This window comes from Pseudopipra pipra, chromosome 21 (genome assembly GCF_036250125.1).
Source record: "Pseudopipra pipra isolate bDixPip1 chromosome 21, bDixPip1.hap1, whole genome shotgun sequence".
Lineage (NCBI taxonomy): Eukaryota > Metazoa > Chordata > Aves > Passeriformes > Pipridae > Pseudopipra > Pseudopipra pipra.
In genome coordinates, this window is record NC_087569.1 from 1869364 (window position 1) to 1892413 (window position 23050).

A 23050-nucleotide genomic window follows, 5' to 3' on the forward strand; every position below is an offset into this window, starting at 1 on the left:
TGTTGAGAACAGGTCCTTTTCTTGAACCTCCTAAAGTGCTGAGTTTAAGTACCTTCTGGTTGGGACATTGCACCGTGGCTTGTGTTCAGAGTCATAAACCTCTCCTGATAGCTCCATAAATTGTTTTCTTGAGGAAAAGACCCTGCATCTCCTACCTAGTAATGGACAAAATCATGTATGTTTTCAGAGCATTATGGAGGACTTTATAAGGCACAATAATCACGCTGCAAACTCAGACACCGTGCTGTCTTCTGGGAAGGTTAGCAACTTAATGGAAATATAAATGTTTCCAGGCTTTGACAGAATACCAAAGAATTGGAATATCCAGTTTTCATGTTGCCAGGAAAAAAAGCTGCAGAACCTTCCAGGTGAGGTGAGGTTTGCCATGAATAATTTAATCCAATATAATCTGCTGTAATTTCAATATTCGTTTGGTCCTTGTGCCAGAGGTGGGTAATTCTTCTTTGGAATTACTCTATGACTTGGAAACGAATGTCTGCTTCCCTGCCTGCTTTCTGGGCAGCTTTAGGTCATTTTTATAAAATACTTGGATCTGAAAACCTCTTCCAGAGAGTGAAAGATCTTGAAATTACTTTTGATCCAAGTTCAGTGCACTTCATTTGGCTGTTGTCGTGGCAGAAACAAATGTCGACGCTGACAGAGACCACAGACAGATGAAAAAAATCCTGGCAAAGTCCCACATAGATAAGAGACAGAAGGTTTCAAAAGCCTATCCAGGCATAACCTAAAACACAGGAAAATACTGCTGTCAGGAAGAGGGGAAGCTTAATCCAAAGGCCACTGAAATCACTAAGGGGAGAAGGGATCCCTTTGATTTAATTTGGCTTTGGGTGAATTTCCAAACTCCAAATTTCTCATTCAGAATTACACAACACATTCTGTGCATGTATAATGTTGTAGCAGGAAAACAGAGGTCCTCAACTTGTCTCTAAGGCACGAATAATGAACATAATGAGGCCCAGAGCCCTGCCAATAAACCCTCACAGCCCCAGGGAGATGGGCAGGTAAATGCATTTCTGATTCTGGGTATGCTGAGATTTCAGGTGTGGCATGTGGTTAACGTTGGAAAAATCCAGTACAGACAAGTCTGTAGTTTAATCCGGGCTAAATTTATCAAAATAAAGTCTTGTGAGGAGCCTAGGCTTTAATTATACCTGTTCTTACCATGTCAGGATGTGGAAAGTCTTGACCAAGGTGCTCATGGAGTGTATGAGCTGCCACACCTTGGTATTGTGTGTTTAATTCCTCGTCCAGGTACGGCCTCACTGTCAGTCCCAGAGAGCTCCAGTTGTTGTACAGAGAACACTCTGCCAGTTTATTGCCTTTATTAATTTATTTTTGGTGGAGACTGGAATCTGCACTCAAACCATCCATTTCCTTTGCTGAGCTCTGAAATAGCTGATGGGCTGCAATGGCTTTTGGCCACTGTCCACTGTTGATTTCAGAGAACAGACCTGAAGACACCTCTGTTGGGTTCCTAGAGGAGGAGGTGGAAACCACCTCTCTGATGGCACAAGATTATCTTTGCAATGTATATTTATTAGATGTAAATATACATGTATTAACGGCAAAAACCTGTGCAATTTTAACAGCCAAAATCCATGCTCAGTTATGCTGTGGAAATCTAGGGATAACCCTGCTGAGGTGGACAGCCCTGGAGAACTCGTTTCCATTGCTAAAACCAGGATCTGAGGTTTGCCACAATTCTTTCAATTTGGCCACAATTCTTTCATTTTCCAGCGGAGCCCATTTGCCACAGTTTTAGCCAAGCGTTCCCACTGTGGATCAGCCATGTCAGGAAAGCACTGTGGTGTCTGCAGCCACAGGCTGAATGTGGAGCTGTGGTGGGTGCCTCTGTCTCTTGTCATTTGATCTTCCCATGCAGCTGCCCCAGCAAAAACCACCACAGTCAGTGGAACTGTACCTCGAAAAAGACTCTTGGAAAAGCCGCTGAGAGGGAAAACTGTTCTTAAATGGATCATACAGTGGTGGAATGAGGAACTAATGGGAAATTATTTGCATAAAATCCTGCAGTTCTACATCAGTAGTTGGTCAGAAGGTGTTCTAATGAGTTTTTCCTTAAGTATGGCACTTGTGCTTGTGTGGACAGTTCAGACTATGCTTTGCCCATTCCCCTCACATGCTGGGGGGTTTGCTGTGGGCAGGGCCACCAGAGCCACTGCAGCGTGGCCATACCCTGGTCACTGTGACACTGCTCGGGGACAGCTCAGAGCCACACACGCACCTCGGTGCCCCAGGCCCAGGAGAAGGGCAGTCCCTCATCATCTCACATCATCCCTGTCCTCGAGGTGAGCCTGGAGTGGGCCAGGACATAAACATGTCTTTCCAAGCTCCCACTGGATTTTAGGTGTGTAACTCTTCTCCTGGCTCAGGTGAGGCCAACCAGGCAGCCACAGCTCTTGCTCTGCTCTTGTTTTCTGTCTGCTGTAGGTAGTCCCCATCTTTTCCTTAGGAGAGCTGAGCTCTGCCACAGGGGTTGGGTGAGTTGGGCTTGTCAATCCTGTTTCTGAGGATTTATCTCAAATCCAAGTGTAACCCGCACAAGTTTAATTCCATTAGCACTTCTAGCCCAGTATTGGTTTGAAACCCATTTCAAGATTTGAAACCTTGAAAACACCCTCTGGGCAAGGCCTCATGAGCCCATAAGCCCTCTCTTTGCACTTATCCCTTTCCCAGGAAACATCTTGCCATATGTGGCTACTGTGCCATTGCCATAACTGCCTCTCGTCTTCCCAGGAAACACCATTTGGCTCCAACTGCCACGCTCCAGTGAATAATCATCTATACCATTGTGTATCTGTGTGCTTATGCTCCGTAGTGGCTCTTACTAATGTTGTGCTGTGCTTAAGGAAAACCTACAGCGAGTAGGAAATCCACTGCCCGTTCACAACAATGTTCAGCGCTGGGAGCAGCCAGGCGAGCCTCTGCACAGGGGGTCTCGGGGAGTCACCACAACTCAGAGAGCAGCCTGAGGTCCCCGTCAGGCCACCCTGCCTGCAGCCGAGGACATTGCTTTTACAGTTACAATTAAAAAAAAATTAAATTTCCGTTTAAAAACAAACAAACAAAAATTGCTAAATGCAATACGAGGCTTTCGATAGTGTTTTTTTCCGCGGAGCTTTAGCGACTGATGCTCGTGTGCGTGTGTGCCGTCATCCCGAGGGCAGCGGGGACCGTCCGGCTCCGCACCCGCCGCGGGTCCCTTCGCACCCCTCGAGGAGCATCCCCGCGGCTCCCGGCGGCTCCTCCGGGCCGGCAGAGCCGCGGACGGGGATCGCGGCTCCCGCGGAGCCTCCCCCGCCCCGGGCCGGGCCGCCCCCGCCGCGGGGACCCGTCGGAGAGCGGGGCGGGGCGGCGGGAGAAGGCGGAGCCGGCGGGCGCTGGGAAGCGGCTCCGGGAGCGCCGCGCAGTGCGGAGCGAGCCCGGGCTCGGCGGAGAGGGGTCCGGGGGCACCGCATCCCCATCCCGGCCCGGCGGAGCGGCCGCCCCCGCGGGGATTACAGGCTTGCGAGGCTGTTCCGGAGGAGCCGGGGCCGCTGCGTCTCCCCCATGGAATTCACCTGAGCGCGGCCGCGGCGGGAGAGGGACGGCGCCCGGAGGGAGCTCGCTTCGGCTCGGGAGAGAGAGGACGGGCATGACTTTTTAACCAAAACAAAAACAATCACACCCCCCCCTAGAAAAAAACAGAAAAGAAAAAAAAAAGACAGCGGAAGAAAAAAACCGAAAAAGCCGCCCGAAGGAAGGAAGGGACGCGCTGGACCCGCGGAGGGAGGGAGGAGGCGCCGCGGCCGCACCGCCCCGCACCGCCCCGCACCCGGAGGTGCCGCCGCTGCCCCGGCCGCCGCCGCACATGGTTTTCTTTGTCCTGCTGCCGCTCCATTGAGCGCTCCCGCTCCGCGCCCGCCGCGCTCCCCGCACACCCCCGCACGCCCCGCTCCTCCCGGGATCCATCTTGCGGGAGCGGGGGAAGGGGTCGGCGGCCCGGGAAGGATGCCCGCCCGCCCGGCCCCCGGAGTTCGCCCCCTTCGGAGGATTAGTTGGGGTTTGGCTGCGGGACGCTGAGAGAGCCGCGCTGGGATCGGGAGTTCCCGCACACCGCCCGCCCCTCCCGCACCGCCATGAGCCGCGGGCCGGCAGCCCCGCCGAGCCCCCGGAGCGCAGGTAACGCGGGGGCGGGCGGGGGGCTCCGGGCGGGCCCCCCGTGGATGGAGGGAGGGATGGAGGGAGCGGCCGCTTCTCCCGGGCACCCCCGGCCGGGATGAGGGGCGCGGAGGGGCCGCGCTGGCTGCGCGGGCAGGTGCGGGGCCGGTGCAAGTGCCGCGCCGTGCCAGCAGTGAGTCAGGCTGCGCCGTCTGCACAGGAAATATTTTAGTCATACGTCCCCTTGAATGGCAGCGCATTCCTTGGTGAGGCAAAAAATACTCTTTAGGTCATTTTTTTCTTTTTCTGTGCGGTTTGTTGGGGTTTGGTTGTTGTTTGTTTTTTTTTTTAGCCCAGGGATTGCTGAGTTGTTTCATTTCGTGGTGAAAAGGATTAAGCTGCGCTTGGTAACAAGGGGATTTGTGAGGGAAAACGGCCGAAGTGCGAGGAAGGGAACTGAGTGTCACCAGCTCCGGCTCTGTCTGTGCAGGAGCCGGGGAGAAGGACCCCGAAACCGAGGGGGCTCGGAGGGCAAGAACACCCGGATAGCCCGGGGCGCCCGACCCGCTGCTGTCCCCAAACATCACGGTGCCAGCAGACACTGTCTGCTCATCTGCTGCTCGAGGAAGACCTGGAAAGATCAGGATAAAGGGGAATGAAGAGAGAGTTGCACTTGGCCGGTGTAAGGGAAGGGATAGCCGAGCTCCTCCGCCGCTTAAACATCCACGTTTGGCCACATCGCACCCGCCGTGGACATAAAGGCACTTTGTTGTCTCCGCAGATCCCTGTCAATACAGAGCAGGGTTTAGGTCAGCACTGCACAGGCACTGAATTTCATCCATCTGAGATAGTGCTGAGTCGTTGTGGATTTTTAAATTAATTTGGCTTTTTGTTCCTTTAGCGTTGTTGCGTGATGTGACTGCCTGACTGTGGAAAAATAAGAGTTGCATGGAAATTGATACGCTGTCTGTCTGCTGGCAGAGATTGTATTCGCCTCTGTATCACTGGTTCATCACCCTCATTGCTATTTTGTATTTAAAACCCAATTTTTAAATAACGGAACAGGCAGGCAAAGTTCCGTCTCACCATTTGAGCCAGTGTTTGGGTTCAGGTTATTTTTATGGTAACGCAGGCAAAGGGGTTCTTTCAAGTTGCTCTCCCATTCGGTTGTGTGTGGTCAGTAATGCAAAATGAGATTCGCTCGTGGACAAGCTTTCTCTTTGTAAAATTGCTCCTTTTTTATGTATGTTGTGTGGATATTCATCCCCGGGCAGGCTGTGTTGTGCACCACGTTATGTCCAAGATGTGCCACTTCCCGGTGTCACAGCACGGTTTGTGACTGGTTTATATGATAGCACAGGAAAAGGTTTCACCTGAAAAACCATGACTTAAAGACAATCTGTTGGTTTACACGGTGTTAGAGCAAACTTCATAACAAGGTGTTTTCCTCTTTGTAGTGCTTGGAAAAATCAAATAAATATGCAACTTAGAGCTTCCCTGTGGTGTTTTGTTTTGAAACAGTAAAATAAAGTAATAGCTGAAACTGTAAGAAGTTTTTTGGTTTATAATATTGAATTTTCTTTCTAAAAAGAAGGACTCATTCGGAGAGTTTTGACTTCAGAGAAAAGCTGCATTTGAAAAGACAACAACAGCTGAAATTCACTGGAAAAGATTATTTTTAAGCAGCCTGATTGGCAAGAGTAGGAAAGCATTGAGCCTCTTGTTGGACTAATACTGGGCTGCTCTTTAAAGCACATGGCCTTCTTGATCTCTTCAATTTGTGCATTATTCACATATTTTCATTAATTTAGAGAAAGTCGTCACTGCGTAATAAATCCATCATTGGGTAATAAATCCAGTGTTTACAAGGTATTTAATCGAGACAAAATGCACCAGCTCAGCTTTTAAATAAGCCAAGCGGTAATCTAGTAAAATCTGTCTAGAAGTCTGAAAAAGAATAAAGCTATTTTTAACAATTAATCGTAGAAATCTTGTCTGTCGCTAACTTGAGGGCAAACAAATTATTTCAGTGTATTGCTGCACTGCAATACACAGTCTGAGCCGGGGCTGCTTATTTATCGGGAGTTTCACAGGGAAGTTTTTAGTGCAGTCGAGATAGCGAACGTCTGTGGTGCTTGTCTGACGGTTTTTATTTGGTTCTGAATTGAGAAATTCCTTCCCTTTAATAAAAAAAAACCCACAGCCTGCTTTCCAAAGAGTGCTTTTAATTATTTTTCCTGAATCCAGCACGAAAACAGTTTCTAGGAAAAAACTAAAATTTTTCTTGAGTGTTGCGTTTTAACCCTGGTTTTGCAGTGTTTTGTTACTGAGCACATTTTCCATGTATTTTCCAAAAGCAGCCTCTCTCTCACGGGGCTGGATCCCAGCTCCAGTCCCGAATCAAAGAGCATTTGTGGGCGCAGAGGAGGGAGAAGTTTAGGCTGTAGCTGGATGTATCGTGTATTGTGTGTGTGTGCCCGAACATAGCTGCAGAAACTTAGGGGTTTGTGCTTCTGGGCTCAGGGTGTTTGTCAAATGAACATTTCCAGCGTCTGCTTTTGTGCTGTTTTGAGTTTCAACGTTTTTTTGTGAAAGCCAGGTCAGGCTTTTTATAGCAGGTAAAGAGCTGAACTGGCGCGTTGGCACACGAACAGCAGGAGTAGGCGGGGTGCTAACACAATATTAGGAGGAAAAGCCTCCTTGGATAAAGGTGTCTTGATGAAAAAGAAAAGGTTTATTAGTTGACACAGAGCTTGGTGTGAAGATTCAGTTATTCAGAGGAAGGTGAATCCGACGTGGAAATTCTGATCCTAAATACGAACATGCTCTTTATTTTTGAAAGAGGTGGTAGCAGCAGTTGATGAAATTACTAACCTAAGTTATCAGCAGTGCTTTAAAGGTGGTAAAAATCGAATGTTGCCACAGTAGGGATCCCAAAAATACTTTAAAAATTAATTTAGAAATCTGCAGTTCTGGATATTCCCAGAACTGGGCTGTGTGATTCCAAATCGTGACTCTCCTCCATCGCAAAGTCATTGTCAGAACGTGTTGGATAACGGCAGCACAAAGATCCAGTTTCCGTGCAGCTAATGTTGAAGAAAAACCCCATTTCTTTCTGAAATAGAAGCTTTCCAAGGAAATCTCTGCACTGCAGGGCGGCGAAGCACAGCCAAACAGCACCACCTCATGGACACGGCCCCGGAGCCGCCGCTTCCAGCGCTCCCGGTTTTGTCTCCTGATTTGTTTCCCTAAAATATACATTCCTCTGCCTGGGTATAAATACACCGTCGTGCCTTTGGAAATCTATCACTGCTACAAAACGTAACTTTTTTTTGTTTGTTTTTATTGGTCTTTCAGGCATCTGATGCCAGCTCTGAGAAACTGTTCAACGCTGTCACAAATAAAGGTAAGGCTGCAATTCACATCCCAAACAGATTTTTTTTTTCTTTCCCCACACGTTTCTTTTCATGGCAATTTCAATGGGAGATGAAATGTAACTTGTCTTGCAGAAATGTCGCAATCAGCTTGTTAGTGCTTTTTATGTTTCTCTGGGTTTCAGACGTGTTCTGTATGCTTGGTAATTGCTTTGCTTAATATAAAATATAGGCTTTAAATAATGCATTGCCTGCCAGGTCAGAATTAATTTAAATAACAATATTAGGGAATAGTTTATTTTACAAATGGCTTTAATTTAAGCTCATTTAAATAACTGTAAGAGTTTTCAAAATGTTTTAACTTGATTGTTACTCATCAGCTCCATGATAGACGTGGAATTATGAATAGCCAATTTGCACTGCTGACAGTAATAACCAGCCAACGTTTAGTATTCACAGGATAATAGTCATAAACCATGGCTTACTGTGCTGTGTGCTTTCTGTAGAGTTAATAAATGATATAGAGGGCCACATTTAAATATTCAGTATCCCATTAATTTCTTCCAAACAGCAATCCAAAGAGAGAGTGGCTAATGATATAACAGTACATTAGGGGAAAACTCGCCCTAAATCAGCACCAATGAGCTGCCCTGCAGGGCTGGGCCTGGAGCAGCGTTATTGGAAAGGCTTTGGGGATCCTTTGGTTTTAATTCTTATTTTTGATTTCTTTGGTGTTGTTGCAAGGAGGGTGGAGGGTGCAGCTCCAGGCAGGAGTTGTGCAAACGAGTGTAATTCAAAGCCTGGAAAATGTGCCAGGTTTTTACCCCACTGTCCTGCTTCTCAGTTGACTCAGTAAGGGCTGAGCTTCCAGCTGTAAACTGGGATTTTGACTGACTGGGGGTTTGGAAGGTCGGAGTCGGTTTGCATTAGAAGAGGCAGGTTTGATTGGTTTGAAATTTGGGTCTGTTTTGTTGGCCAGGTGTGGATTTGCTCGGTATTTGCCCTGTATGCTTCTCCCTGGGTTTGGTTTGTTACTCCAGTGGGTCATTCCGGTGCTTTTCTGTGTCTTTTAATCCCACGAAGCTGCAGTGGTTTAACTGGGGACAGAACATGACCCCGTTACCTTTGGGATTCCCACGCTGATCCGCTGCTGCCTCTGAAGTCTTCTGCTGCATATTGAATTATACCTGGATTTAATTGCATTACGGATCCATAGTCCTGTTTTTCATGTATTAGCATCCTTTGGAAGTACAGTCTGGATTATTTCTTAGGTCTAACGAGGTTATCTCACTTGGCAAGCTGATCTATCCTTTGTGATTAATGGCGTTTGCAGGTTCCCGGCCCCTCTGGAGGCAGAGAATAGGTGGCACAGCCATTAGAAGGGAAGAGCTGCGTGTCTGGAGTGACCCCAGGCCCCCAAACTACATGTGACTGCATCTTTATATTGCTAATTTGCTGTAAAAAGCTTTGGCATTTGAGCAGCCCTTTCTTGGGGTTGGGCCAGGGCAGGAGAAGCCGAGGAGGCGGCGAATCCACATTCCTGGCACAGGCCTGTAACCAGGGTGAGGGGCTCCTCTCCTCCCCAGGAGCTGGCTGATGAAGAGTAGGCCCCTCTTCCTCTTCCTTTGGTTTTCTTTTTTTGCCTCAAACACATTTCCCACATTCTTATTTCTGTTTACTTACGGAGCTTGGTTCGTGGCATCCCTTTGGATGTGAATACCCATGCTTGACAGGGAGCCTTTTCTTCCGAGGTACTTTTCTTTGGTGATTTAGTTCCCTTGAAAGGATTAGGGTTTCTTTGTGTAGCCTAAAATCAACATGGGCTTTTCGAAGCTTTGCTTGGGAAACCATACACAAATAAGCTTTTTAGTTGATGGTAGATTATTCCTTTGCCCCTTATTTCCATCAAAATGGCATCTTTCTTTTCTCCTCCTGAGTTTCCCCTTAAAGCCATATGCTAATTCCTGTTGGTAACATGAATGACAAGGGAGGAATCAATGCAAATCCAGGTGCGGCCAAACTAGGCTGGCTGGTATTTTCTTTTTTTTTTTTTCCCTTTTTTTTTCTTTTTTTCCACTGGGAGAAAGAGATTAAGGGGAAAGAGGACAGAAAAAGCATAGGGGACAGTTTTGTCAAAAGGATTAGCATTCAAACTACTAAATATCAGGAAAAAGAGCCTCAGAAAAGCTCCCCTGTTTGGAGATAATGTCAGTAATTGCTGGCAGGCAGGTGCAGGGCTCTCACCATGCTGGGGAGGCTGTTGCCTTCTCTAAGTGTGTGCCCTGGGGACGCTGTGGCTGCCCGGGGGCTGTCAGTTTGATATATTCCAAGTTCGAGTTCCCTTTCTGCAGTTCAGTCTGTTTTGCTTCCAAGCCAGTTCTTCCCCACTGTGTGTTGTCCACGGCCGCTTTTGCCAAAAGCAATAAAAGTCACTGGTAAGAAAGGTCAGATTTGCATTGGGTAAATCCTGATGGAACCTTCAGAGCTGCCAGGCTGGGAGGGCTGGGCAGGCTGGCAGTGTCCACAGCCAGCCCTCTCAGAGATCCCACAGCCACTCATGGCTCACACAGTTTGGTTTTTTTGTCATCTTGCCACTTATTCCCCCCCCTCCCCGAATTATTTATAACTGAGGTAGCAGAAATTACACAAGTAATGTATTTACAGAGCAGGTAGAAATCCTGAAGCATTTCAGCTCTTGTATACACATTTTGTCCCCTTTCTGTCATTTAGTTGTGGACTTCAAGGCTGAAGATAAGCTCAAGGAGGGATGGATTGGTGTGGATGTGTAAGGGACAGTCCCTTCCTCAGAAACACTAAGAATTAAAGAAATCTAGAGCAAAATGAAATCACCCCAAAACCTCCCTTGAAAAGCTGGTGAAACCCCTTGAGGAGAAGTCTCTCAGCTCCCATTTAGGAGTTAGTGCCCTTGGAGCTGAACGGGAAGATGCATCCCTGAATCTGGAAGGGTCCTGTGAGCTTTGAGGGGCAGCAAGTGGATGTTGGGGCCCCTCAGGGCTGGGACACGTGTCAGAGCCGAGGGGTGGAAAGGGCTGTGGGGTTCCCACCTCAGCTCCCTGCTGCCACTGCTCCCGGACATCCCAGCCCTGTGCCTTGTCTGCAGCAGGCTGGGAATTTGGGAGGGATGTGGTTTGGTCCCCAGAGCAGGAATTGCTGCAGCTGCCACTGAAGTGAGTTGTCCCTGCACTCCAATCGCTCTGCAGGGAACACTTCACCTTGTAATGCTGAAATTATCCAGGGAGATGGTTCCCATGGGAATCCAGGTGGCTGTGCTGGGAGGTGAGCACCCAAGGGTCTGGGCCCATGGTAATGCTTGACAAAGGAGCTGTCAACATCTGAATAAATGAGTTGGAGAAGGGCTGGCAGAGAAGAGCATCCCCCGCCTGCAGCTCCCTCCCTCCCTCCCTGTGGGTTGGCTCTTCCAGTTTGGAATTACTGCTTATGCTCTGTGTGTCTTTGAAGGAACAGAACTGCTCCTTACCCTCTGGGAGTGTCACCTCAGCACCACTAATCTCAGCCAGAGAACAGGATTTGTTCATGAATTTTTGTAACGTGACTTCTCAGTGTAATTAAATTCCATTCTCTCTTAATAATTTAAATAGACACATCTGAAGCTGCAGAGCAGGCAGCTCGTTCTATGACTGTGTAGTTCATTTATGTTAACTCCCTCCTATGTACCCTTGGAAAACAGCTTTTCCTGGAGGGAGAAACGAGTCCCAAAGTGGTGAAGTTTTCGTTTGTGCCGTATATTGAAGTTTGCCTTTGATCAGAAACACAATTGGGCTGTTAGAGCCTTTTATGTTCAAATTGTTTACAGGATGTTCATGTAAACTTTATGAATCCTTCTGCTGTGTGGCACCACCAGCTGTCAGGGAAATATTTATACTCTCAGCTGGAGGTAGATCAAGGCATCTGGGTTAGGAGGCTTCACTGGTGGCTGAAATACCAGTCGGATCAAGCTCTGGCTGTTGAAGTGGTTCTACAGCAATATCCTGCCCTGGAAAAACAGTCATGTTGTTGTTTCTCCCCTGTCTGTCTGTGGTGAAGCGTTTCTTGAGGATCCTCTACATCTGTTTCTGTAAACAAGTAGGGAGCTGAAGTTGGCAATTCCTCCCTGCTGATGCATTCACAGGAGATCCTTGGCTGTGGAGAGGTGCTCTCACTCTTAAGTAAACCATCCCCACGGCATCTCATGCTGAATGTGAGTGGATCCAGTGCTACACAGACAGCACGTGTGCAGTGTTAGCATGGTCAGTGGGCCTGAGAACTGGCTGGGGCTGCCTCCCTCCTTTCTAGGGGTCTGTAGGAACCCACAGAACATCCTCACTCCCTTGGGGTGTATTGTCAGCATTGCTTTCAATTTGTGGGGTGGCTGCTCTCCACATATGTTGGCTCTTCTTGCTGCTTCTTCTCAGTGAAACGCTTCTCCCTCGCTTGTTCTGGGAGCCCTGGAGCAATCCCAGCAGTGCAGGGAACTGGGTATGGGCCAGCAAACCTCAGGGACTGCTGAATCACACCAGCTGTCCCCCTCTGTGGTGGATCTGATGGCTCACCCTCCCCAGGGGACACCCTGACCGTGGTGTCTCCCAGCCTTTCCGGTGGTGGCTTTGAATCACTGGTTTGCCTGTGGTTTCATGGGTTTCAAATGGCTTTTCAGTATTTTCCATGTGAAAGTTCAGTGTCTCATTAGCGAGGGAAAAAGCCTGTGGTTTGGAGAGCCCGTGTTCCTGGTACCCATGAGTTAAATCAGAAGAGCTGGTGTGTCACTTCACTCTGACTTCCGAGCCAGGCAGACGGAAAGGTCGATAAATGTCTGGGGATGGTGCTTTGTTCTGGTACACAAAGGAGTGAGGCAGTTACTCCTGTGCCAGGAAGGCTTTATCTGAGCAAGGAATTTGCTCCATAACATCCCTGACGGCGGCATCTCCAGAGCACAAACCCCTCCTCACCATCCCTACTCTTTCCATGCCCCTTCTTCTCTACGTGCTGGTGGCTTTTTGACTGGGCTGTGGCAGTCAGGTGGGGTGGGGGGTGCCAGAGCTTTGGGATCTCAGTGCTGGGAGACTCCAGAGATGTGGGATCCCAAAGCTGTTCTGTAGCTGCAGGAGAAGGTTGCTGGATAATGTGATGTGCCCAATGTGCCCACAGGGACAGGTGAAAGTCCAAGGTAGCCTCTTCCACATCCTTTTGGATTCTTAAGTCTTAAAAGTTGTGATCTTACTAACAGGAGCCTTTCAAGGCTTCACTGATAACTTTAAAGTTAGTAACTCAAAACAAGAGCAGAGGGCAGCCAGCATGGTACAAGCACCTGTTGGAACTGGCTTTTCTTGACCAAAATAGCAGAGGGAGGCAGTTGGAAGTGTTGTCCTGGGCATCCCTGCCCGTTTGGGCTGGTATCAAGTCCCCTTTGGGATTACTTGGTGATTATATTCCCCCAGGAGTTCATTTCAGGCTGTTGATTTTAGCAAAGTCAAACTATTCCAGTCTTAGGGAGCAAAATGGCAATATTTACTAACACATAATTGTATCTGTTCTGGAGGGAATGTTTGTTTTATAGATTAGCCTACATTTGGTTTACTCAAAAAAGACACCAGTGTTGGACTGTAAAGTTGTGCTAATCAGTTCAAAAGAATGTGGAAAAATTCTTGGGATAGGAGTGTTTTGGTGACAAAGATCCTGTCTCAACATACCTGCAGTGAGGGGAGTCCAGGCTGGAGGCTGGTGTGAGATTTCATACGCAGAGCATCCTGCAGACCTCCCATATCTGGCCTTCTGTTAGTCTCTCCCTTGTAATAAAATGTTATTTTCTCTGAAAATGTATGTTTATTTAACTAGGTCTCTTTTTGCTTCACAATCTGGATTCCATTCAGTCAGTTACCACTCCAATTAACTAACAATTATTTAACATTAACAGTAATTACAGACGCCAGTTAAGCGCCTACAGATGTCAACTGTTAGCTTTGTACCTAATCACTCAATGAAATGGAGAAAGTTCAACAAACATCAATTAGCCAAGCAATTAGTATGAGGTAGGAAAGAGCATGTTATCGTGTGTGAGCTGATTCAATTTATTTTATTTTGTCAGTAAAACACACACAGGCAGACAAGCAGCAATAAGTTGCTGAGATTAGATAAAGCTGTATTGTTTTGCTGTTTATACAAGGGGTTTTTTCCCCCTCCTATTCTTTCCCTTACATAACTTCAATGTGCTTTGCCAGACGTTTGTTATCTTATCAAATACACTTCATTTCCACTGGAAAAGCACAGCAGTGTCATTGGCCAAGGCCCTTTGCATCGGGTTTACACCAGCAGTTCTGTCACCTTAGCAAAGCTAATCCTGTGAGCAGGCTTAACCTGGGAGTGGGTTTAACCCACGTTAAGCCAAGGACCAGGCAGACACCAAGGTGCTGACACAAGGGGGATGTGGTTGTAGATAAAGCTGAACCATGGGAATGGATTCCTCCATGGGGTTTATCCACCCATGTGTTTAACGTTGAGACTGGATTGACTCCGGCTCCACAACACCTTGCTGGGGTTGTAGGAGGACAAAAGGGCTTCCTCCCAAGGGTGTGTCAGCAAACAGGGCCTGGGCTGGCCCCGCTCAAGGGAGGGAGCAGCCTGAACGGGAGGTTTCCATCAGTGTTACCTACAGCCACCCTGGGGAGCAGCAGAGCCTGCAGCAGCACCTGTCACTGGATATTGGCTATTTGTGCCCATGGGGCTCAAAAACTAGAAAAAAACCAGTAGGAATGGGCCATGAATTAACTTTACCTTCAGAAAGAGGTGGTTCTTTCCCAGCCACCATCCAGGCTGTGCTGCCAGCCTGGCTCTTCAGCCTGTTTGAAGTCAGTGGAGCTGTGCACGGAGTGCTCGGTGTGTGGGGTCGGTGCACGGGGGGTGTTCAGGCTTCCCAAGTACCCAGCTGTGCCTCTGACCCACCAGTTCACCCCCTGAGGCCCTTATTCTGCAGGATCTGATGTCTTCTCACTTGGCACAGTTGCACAGCCTGAGCAAGGGGTGTTAGACATCCAGCTACTCTTAATGTAAAGAAAAAAAAAAGCACTCCAAAGTATCTCACATCCTACAGTCTTGACACTCTGGATGTCAGTGGGAGTTTTGCAGGGATGTCTATAGAAATTGTGGGCTCTTTTTTTTCTTTTTTTTAAATACAGTCTCATAGCTGCTTAAAACCAAAGCAAAGAGGCTTTTTTTTTTTTTTTTTCTTCCAGTTCTCAACTGTCCCCCAAACAAGAATGACTTTTGTCTTCAAAAAGGTTGGAGCTTGGAGCAACCTGATCTAGTGGAAGGTGTCCCTGCACAGGGCAGGGATTGGAACAAGATGAACTTTAAGGTCCCTTCCAACCCAAACTGTTCTATGATTCATCACTGCACTGACATATTTTAAGTGTTTCTCTCCATAAAATGATCCCACAAAGTCAGATATTATTTTACCATGCAGTCTGCCCACAAAAGTCCATATGAATTAGTGGTTGTTTTCCAAAGTGTGGGAATAGGAGCAGAGAACCACAGGCAGATCTCACTGTTGCTTTCCAAAGTCTCAGCTTTTTTTTTTTCCTAGAAAAACAGAGTCTGAACATGTGAAGAAACTCTTCAATGTGTGACCTGAGTGCAATAATATTTGTCTGAGTAGGCAGAAAAACTGAAATGGAGCCTCCAAGTGAGAGCTGCCACGTTCATTCTGGTGGCAAAGAAGACTTTGTGAAGGATGATACTTTAATCTGGTGAATTTTTAACTTTCTCGTGGCTCAGTGGAGATTATCCAAAAGGAAAGGCAGGGCCTTGTCACAAAGAGACACTGAGGTTCTCAGGATAGGGAGGGAGTTGTGAGGGGCATTTCTAGTCTCAGGGAGCAGAATAAACAGCCCCTGATTTGTCCTCATTTTGGCTTCAGCTCAGTATTGTCCTTCATTGCTCCACTGACTTCAAACACTTGTTAACACTGAGATTTGCTGAAGTGCTGTGCTGGGTGAGGGCCCCAGGAGTAAATCCTGGGACACCCTGGAGACTCTCAGCCACCCAGGCATCACTGAGAATTCCTTTTTTCCTGTCCCTCATGGATCCTGGTGACCGAGGGAGGCTCGAGCCCCTCTTGCTGGTCCCTGAGCCCACCTGGTCCTGCAGTGTTCCCCCACCTGGCTGCTGTCCTGGCTTTGGGCAGCAACGTTGGGCTGCATGAGGTGAGTGATTTCTCACCAGAAACCCAAACACAGCAAAAAAAAAAAGGGGGATAATTTTTCAGCTGAGTTGCTTGAGTGAAAGGAGGAGAGGGGGGTAGAGACAGCCCAGGCAAGGGCAGAGGAGCTGCCCCCACCTTGGTGCTGGGGGATCAGCCCAGTCACAGCACAGCTTCACCTGCCATCACCTCTTCTCCTGGAGTTTGTCCAAGGCATCCAGTTATTCAGTGTAACAAGAACTGCTTTCCCAGCTAGGTATGACTGGCTGAGAGAGGCCTCAAGAGTGTGTCTGAAAGTGTTCAAGCACAGTGTTCAAGCTGTTTGAAAAAGCCAATGTCAATGTATAGTTTAAAAGTGGCAAACAGAGGAGCAGATAAACTGATTTAAGTGCCTTTTAGAGCAGTTAATGGCCTTGACTTACATACGCTGGGAGAGTAAGGCAGGAGCTGGGAGCAGGGCTCCTTCCATAATTAACATGGAATTGTAGAATCCCAGAACAGTTTGGGTTGGATGGGACCTTAAATCTCATCTCATTCCATCCCCTGCAATGGGCAGGGACACCTTCCACTAGCCCAGGTTGCTCCAAGCCCTGTCCAACCTGGCCTTGGACACTTCCAGGGATGGGGCAGCCACAGCTTCTCTGGGCAACCTGTGCCAGGGCCTCACCACTCTCACAGCCAAGAATTTCTAAGCCAAAAATACTGTTGTAAAAACACCTTTTTCTTTTCTTTTTTTTTTTTTTTTTTTTTTGGAGCTGAAGACCTACACTCACTTAAGGATGTTCAGAGTGGGACCGGGGGGACTTTCCAAGTCTGGGAGCACAAGACTCAAACCCCACCAGAGCTGGAGTCTGTGTTTATGCAGCAGGATTTCCCCTGGCACTTGCAATGCTGGCTTAAGGCACCCTTGCAGCTTGCCCTGACCTCTCCAGAGCCACCTGGCTTATTCCTGGCTCATTCCTGGCTCCTGTTCCCAGCCAGAGGAGCTCCCCAAAATCCCCTCTTACCCGCTTACCTGTCGTGATCCAAAAGTCACTCGCAGTCTTTGGAGCTTGGGCCAAAACACCTTGTCCCTCAGCCCCCCTAGGAGCCTTGCACTGGGTCCCTCTGTGCTCTGTGGGTCCTTCATGGGTTTTCACAAACATTTTGGGGTCAGGAGGGGAGGGGGATCTGGAGGACTTGGGCCACGTGCGTGGTGAGGGAGGTGAGGAAGAATCCTTGGAGGAAGAACCTGTGGAGCGGGATGAGGTGCAGCACTGCTGGGCTCCCACAGCCATTTAGTGCTGTTTCCAAATATTTCAAGTTAGTGGGCACTTTTGGAAATTAGAGGCAAAGGAATTTGAGTGGCTTGTAATAGAAAACAGCTGCTGCAGAGCAGGCTGAGTCCTGAGGAAAAACGACTCCGTGGAAATAGGTCTGCTGAGTAATAAAGCCACAAATAAATACTTAGTTCATTTACTAGGTTGTTAGTCCCACAAGCACTGAAACTTCATTTGTTGAAAGAAACAGCATTATAAAAATCAGAAGCAGATGAGCAAAGGCCTGGTTTTACTGCTGCTGGCTGGGTTTTATTGCTGGGGGTTGCAGGCCTGGAGCCTGTGCAGCTTTCAGCAGGTGTGGGAGCTGCTTGGGGACCTCAGCACCAGTTTGTTCTGTGCTGGGATAATAACTGTTGGTTTTTTTTTTTTCTTTTCTCCTTGCTTGTGTTGCTAAGATAAATGGCTATTAAAATCTGACTTTGGCAGCTTTTCAGTGCTGGGCAGGACCTGCTGCCCCCGAGGAGGGGTGAGAAGCTGTGCTGGCAGCACAGCACCTGCTGTAGATCAAAACCTCAAGGGTGGGTCAGCTTTGGAACTTCAGGTACCAGCTCTCCTTGGCACCCTGGGGTAGCATAGAGAAAGTGTTGTCATTAAGGGAATTACTGTCCCAAGGCAGTTGATCTTCAGTTTTTTTGGTTATTGGGGGCAGTGAGACTTCAGGCCGTGACAGATGGAAAGTCTGATAAGGGTATTGGGTTTCTGACCCTTCTGAGAGAGAAGTGCTGGAATTTTTCCTCTCCCATCTGATTGCATCCAGGTGAGGTACCTAAACTCTGCTTTAGGTGCTCCTGACACTCTTCCTGAGGTCCAAACAGGTCTCATGTAGTTATGGGAGAAATGGGGTGAACTCATGGGCTCTCACTTCTTCATCAAAAAGGCAGAGGAATGATCTTGGTCTTCATTCTGGTTTTCATTTGTTGCCAGAAGTTCAGTCTTGTGTTTCTAACTCCCTATGGAATGGGTGTTGATTTGAAGCTGAGGATTGTTGTTGTGTGAATAAACAGCCTCTAGAATCCTTGGGATCTGGGAAGGATTTACCATGTGGATGGAGAAATGGAAAGCTTGTCAGGGTTTTGGGAAGAGCAGTGTGGAAGGGTCATGCTGACCATGTTCTCTGAACATATACATGGATGAGAGCATGCTCAGGAACAATCCCAGCAATCCTGAAACTCCAAATGCATCCTCCTTCCCCATGCCAAGAGAAACCCCATGGTTCCATCAGACATGTTTAGAGCAGACCACTCTACCCAGATTGCTTTGCAGACCGTGGTTCTTGAGTGACTGGCTCATTATAACCCAGTTCATACTTGAGCAGTCGTGTCTGATTGCAGGTGGGTGAACAACCCTTGGATGAACAACCCTTGGAATACACCAGGAGTTGCTTGGATGTGGTCAGAGGGTTTAACTCACCCTGGCACTGCTCGTGTCACTGTGCCTGTTGTGTAAAGAGATGTCCCATCATCTGCAGCCAGACCCACAGCCATGGCCATAGAAACAGGTCCCCAGGACCATGTTTGGTCCAAGCTCCAAGAGAAATCATAACCTTTGGGTAAAGAAGCTCATACTTGAGCACTTGAAAGGTTCAAGCAAACCCAACTGGCTCTGTGGATTGAATTAGAAAACTCTCATTTTTTTCTGTGTTGCAGAGATCATTTTTTGTGTCTTACAGCTTTTCTTTGTGCTGTGGCCAGTTTTCCTTCCTAAAACTGGGCAGTTGTACCTGCTCTTGTGTTTTCCCAGTAGTTTCTCAAGATAATCTGTGCCCAAATTAGCAACCTGGGAATTTGCACTCGGAGGCAGAAGAGACAGGAGTGCTCAGCTCTGCTGAACCTGGTGGTGTTACCAGTGCTTGTCGTGGAGAGTGTTTTCCTTTGTGTGCATCTGCATCAATATTTTACAAAAATAAGTATCCTCCTAAAGTGACCCTCTGGAAGTGTTCAAGGCCAGGTTGGATGAGGCTCTGAGCAGCCAGGGCTAGTGGGAGGTGTAGAGAGGTTGGAATGAGATGATCTTTAAGGTCCCTTCCAACCCAGACCATTCTATGATTCTTTAAAAGATGGTGGCCAGACTCTGTCGGGCCCTCGGGTGCTGTGTGCTCCTCCTGTGGTGCAGACAGGATGGGATGTAAAGTCTGAGCAGGGAAAACCCAATTTGACCAGTCAGACAAGTCTGAACCTCTCCCCACAGCGGGTGCAGTGGTGACCAGCACGACGGTGTCTCGAGGTAAACTCTGCAGAGCCCGGTCCTGTGTGATGTTAGAAGTGTTTGTGGGCACTGTGAGGGTGAGTCCAACTCATTGCCCAGTCTCATGGACACCAGGTGAAGCCCACAGAGCTGCAGAGATGACTTGTGCCCTCCCCTCGTGCTCCTCAGGTCGCTGCCGTGCCTTTGGCACTGTGTGAGTTGTGTTGTTGGGGGGATGGATCTCGACTGAGCTGGTTTTCCATCTGCTTCTGTATCTGCTCTCTGTACCTAATTTCTGACTCTTATTTCGAAGCTATCACTCTACAGACCACCTTTGGCCCTGTTTGCACAGCCCCTCACTCTGGGCACACCAGGCCCACGGCCAGGACTTGTGGGAATCACTGTAATATGATTAAATGCTGATAATAATCATCTGGCAAGCTGTTCCACTTGTCTGCAAAGGGCTGGGTGATATGTGCATGTGGGACAAGTCTGTGCATCTTTTGAATTAATAGGAAAATGAGGTTTGTCTGCAATCCAGCCCATAGTAAATTAACACCTTGCTTAAATAGTTAGCTGACAACTTGAATGGGGGTGGGGGGTGGCATTTTAATAGTTAAGCTGGTTTTCTCTGTCTTCACATGCCCTGTCCAGCATCTCCTCCTATTCAAATAACCTAATTGCTCTCCAGCCTTTCAACAGCACATCATCTTAGCTCCTTGCTGCCAAGATGGTTGTTCACCTCAAGGCCTCATTATGTTTTGCCACTGTATCAGGGGCCAAAAATAACTTGACAATATCTGCTCTCAATGACAAACAAATAATTGGGTGAAGCTGCCACAGACCACTGTGTGCAGAGCCCCTAATTAGAGCAGCCCCCAGACCACCTCCTTGGTGTCACAGCAGGTCTTCAGAGAGTGGGACACAGGGTGACAGCCTGAGGATGGTGTCCTGGGGGTGCAGACAGTGGAGGGGTCTCCTCAGCAGCCCAAGACAAGTCACTGTCATTTTCCTGGATCTTGGAATAAAGGCTTAACAAAACCATTAAAAAGAATAATAATTAAAAACAATTACATGCACACTGTCACCTGGCAGGATTTGTGAGTGTGCCAGCAAATGATCCATCTTCCTCTTTTAATCTGATATTGTAATTAACTTAAAGTTGATTGCTGTGCATACTTAAAAATTAGATTAGCCAGTAACTTGTTTCTAATGATGTTTTTTATTGCTCTGGCAGTTTACACAAAAGCCATGAAATTGCTTGTCTTTGGAGCTTGTTAATATGTCCTGAGGTGGCAGGACCTGAGATGGCCTGTGCCAGGGTCCCCAAAAGTGAGGTGTCCCCAGTGGGATGTGGTCAGTCTCCTGCAGCCCTTTGGATCTCTCCAGCTGTGTCTTTCTGTGATTCCATGAGTAGCTGATATTACTAATCCTATGTGACTTGGTGGATGTGATAAAACAGAGTGGCTGCACTCAGAAGTGTGTGGGAGACCCTGTAACTCAACATTTCTTGGAACTGCTCCTTTTTAAACACTGATGGTCCCTTTTCTGTGCTGCTGAGTGAGTAGCAAGTCGGGATTTTCAGCCACATCAGTACAGGTGTGTGTGCCCAGGTCACACCACCTGGAATTAGGATGTTCCTGCTCAAGAGCTTGTTCTTGCTGCTCAGACAGTCCGTGTTGGGGAGCAGATTGTGAGGCAGAGGGAGAAGCAGCATTAGGGTGTTATGGGAAGTGGTTCAAAAAGATGCTAGGGGGGGATTTTACTTGTTTTGGCAAAGAATCTGTAGCATTTTTCTGCAGTGTTTTATGATTCTACCACTGCCAGCAGTTAGAACTAGGAGTGGTCTAAAAAATCTGGGCAGTTAGGAAAACTTCAAAGCTTAAAGATCAGCCTAGTTTGTAGGTAAAGGTCTGCCTTTATAGTTAACGTGTCCATGTTACTTATTTTAGTAATCATATTATGGATAAAGTAATTTTCAAAAGCAAACACGCTTCTCTGAGCTGATTGTTCAGAAAATGATAAACAGACTTTAGCAGTCTGCATTTAAATATTTAGGGTTTATGTGCTTTCCTTTGGCTAACCATGGAACATGAGCACTGCTTAAAACCTGAAGTTTATTGCTGGGCTTTCATGTTCTCTCTGCAACTTAAACTTTGTCCTTTGTAGACAGGGTGAGTCCATTCTCTTAGGCTGTGGTTTTAATATGGAAAAAGCATGTAGATAACTTGCTCTGACAGGCAGAAGGTAAATGATTTCCCTACATCTCAGGCAGGTTAGACTTTTTTTTTTTAAAGAAAGACATTGCTTATACTCTATTTACCTTTTCCCCTGAGGAGTAAATGGGAGGTGGAGGCACCACATACTTTCTGACATGTTGTATTTGAGTTTTCCCTTCATTGCAGCAACACATCAGCCAGGAGTGAATTTCCTGGGGGTGGTTTGGTGGTGCAACGTGCTGAACCTTGCCTTGTCAACAGGCACATTCCTGGGATTTCATGCAATAGCAAGTGTGGTGTGAAATGGGAGCTTCACAGAGTAATAACTCATGTTGGGCTGTGGAGATCAGGAACAAACAGCAGCAGGGGCTGAGCTGCTTGTGCTTAAGTGCAGAACTTTAAAGGCTGGAATGAGTCCAGAGGAGGCCATGAAGATGCTCCAAGGGCTGGAGCAGCTCTGCTGTGAGGAAAGGCTGGGAGAGCTGGGGTGTTGGAGAAGAGAAGGCTCCAGGATGACCTTATTGCAGCCTTTGAGTACCTAAAGGGGCTCCAAGAGAGATGGAGAGGGACTTTGGGCATGGGCCTGGAGGGACAGGACAAGGGGGAATGGCTTCCCACTGCCAGAGAGCAGGGTTAGATGGATATTGGGAATAAATTCTTCCCTGTGAGGGTGGGGAGGCCCTGGCACAGGTTGCCCAGAGAAGCTGTGGCTGCCCCATCCCTGGAAGTGTCCAAGGCCAGGTTGGACAGGGCTTGGAGCAACCTGGGCTAGTGGAAGGTGTCCCTGCCCATGGCAGGGGGTTGGAACTAAATAATCTTGAAGGTCCCTTCCTACTCAAACCAGTCTGGGATTTTGTGGTGAAATTTCAGGTCCCATTTTCTCAAATATAAAAATAACTGTAGATTCAGGCGTCCCTTGGAGAGCTGTAATTAGTTTTGAGAACAAAAGGGTTTACAGTTACACACCGTTACAATCATGTTACTTAAAAGGTAAACCGAAATTACACAGCCTCCTTTTTTTTCCCTCAGCATTTGCAGGAATGCAGTTTCAGGTACATGTGTATGTATGTTTTTAATAACACTCCGTCGTTCGACATGGTGTCTTGCCAAAAATGAAATCATTAATGAACTCCACGGGGGATTTATGCAGATCCAAAGCTGCTCATTACATCTATTTTTAAGTCCATTGCTGCGCTGAGGGCGAGGGGAATTTGTTGAAACCTGTAGTGTTAAAACTTGTAATTTTGTTTGCTAACACTTGCAGGAGATTACAGATGTGATCCAGGGCCCTTTGAAGTCGGGGGGAGCAGGGGGATCATTAGCATAGGGATTAGTGAGTGTTTTTCTAATGCAATACTCTTACCTGGTGCTCTGGGAAAAGCTCCCTCCCGTCCCTTCCCTCCCACCTGGGGAATGCACACAGCAGGGATGGGGTGTGGGGAGTTTTCTCCAAACTGTGGCTTTTCCAGAGGGTGGAAGTGTGGCCTGTGGTGTGTCTGTGAAGTCTGAATGTCCATGGAAGCTGAATGTCCACGAGGTCTGTCACTGTATAATTTTAAA

The 23050-nt window shown here is 47.7% G+C and overlaps 1 protein-coding gene across 10 annotated transcripts in view; it reads left to right on the forward strand.

Annotated features, from left to right (window-relative positions):
* The window catches only part of AUTS2 (activator of transcription and developmental regulator AUTS2), a 1122443-nt gene that overhangs the window by 692876 nt on the left and 406517 nt on the right, over window positions 1-23050 (forward strand). For 9 of the 10 annotated variants that reach the window (XM_064677607.1, XM_064677606.1, XM_064677609.1 and 6 more), the window contains one exon: window positions 7540-7588. In XM_064677607.1, the coding sequence (XP_064533677.1) occupies window positions 7540-7588 (49 nt within the window). Of the gene's footprint in view, window positions 1-4415; window positions 4449-7539; window positions 7589-23050 lie in introns of those variants that run through there. The other variant, XM_064677615.1, reaches the window with a different exon arrangement.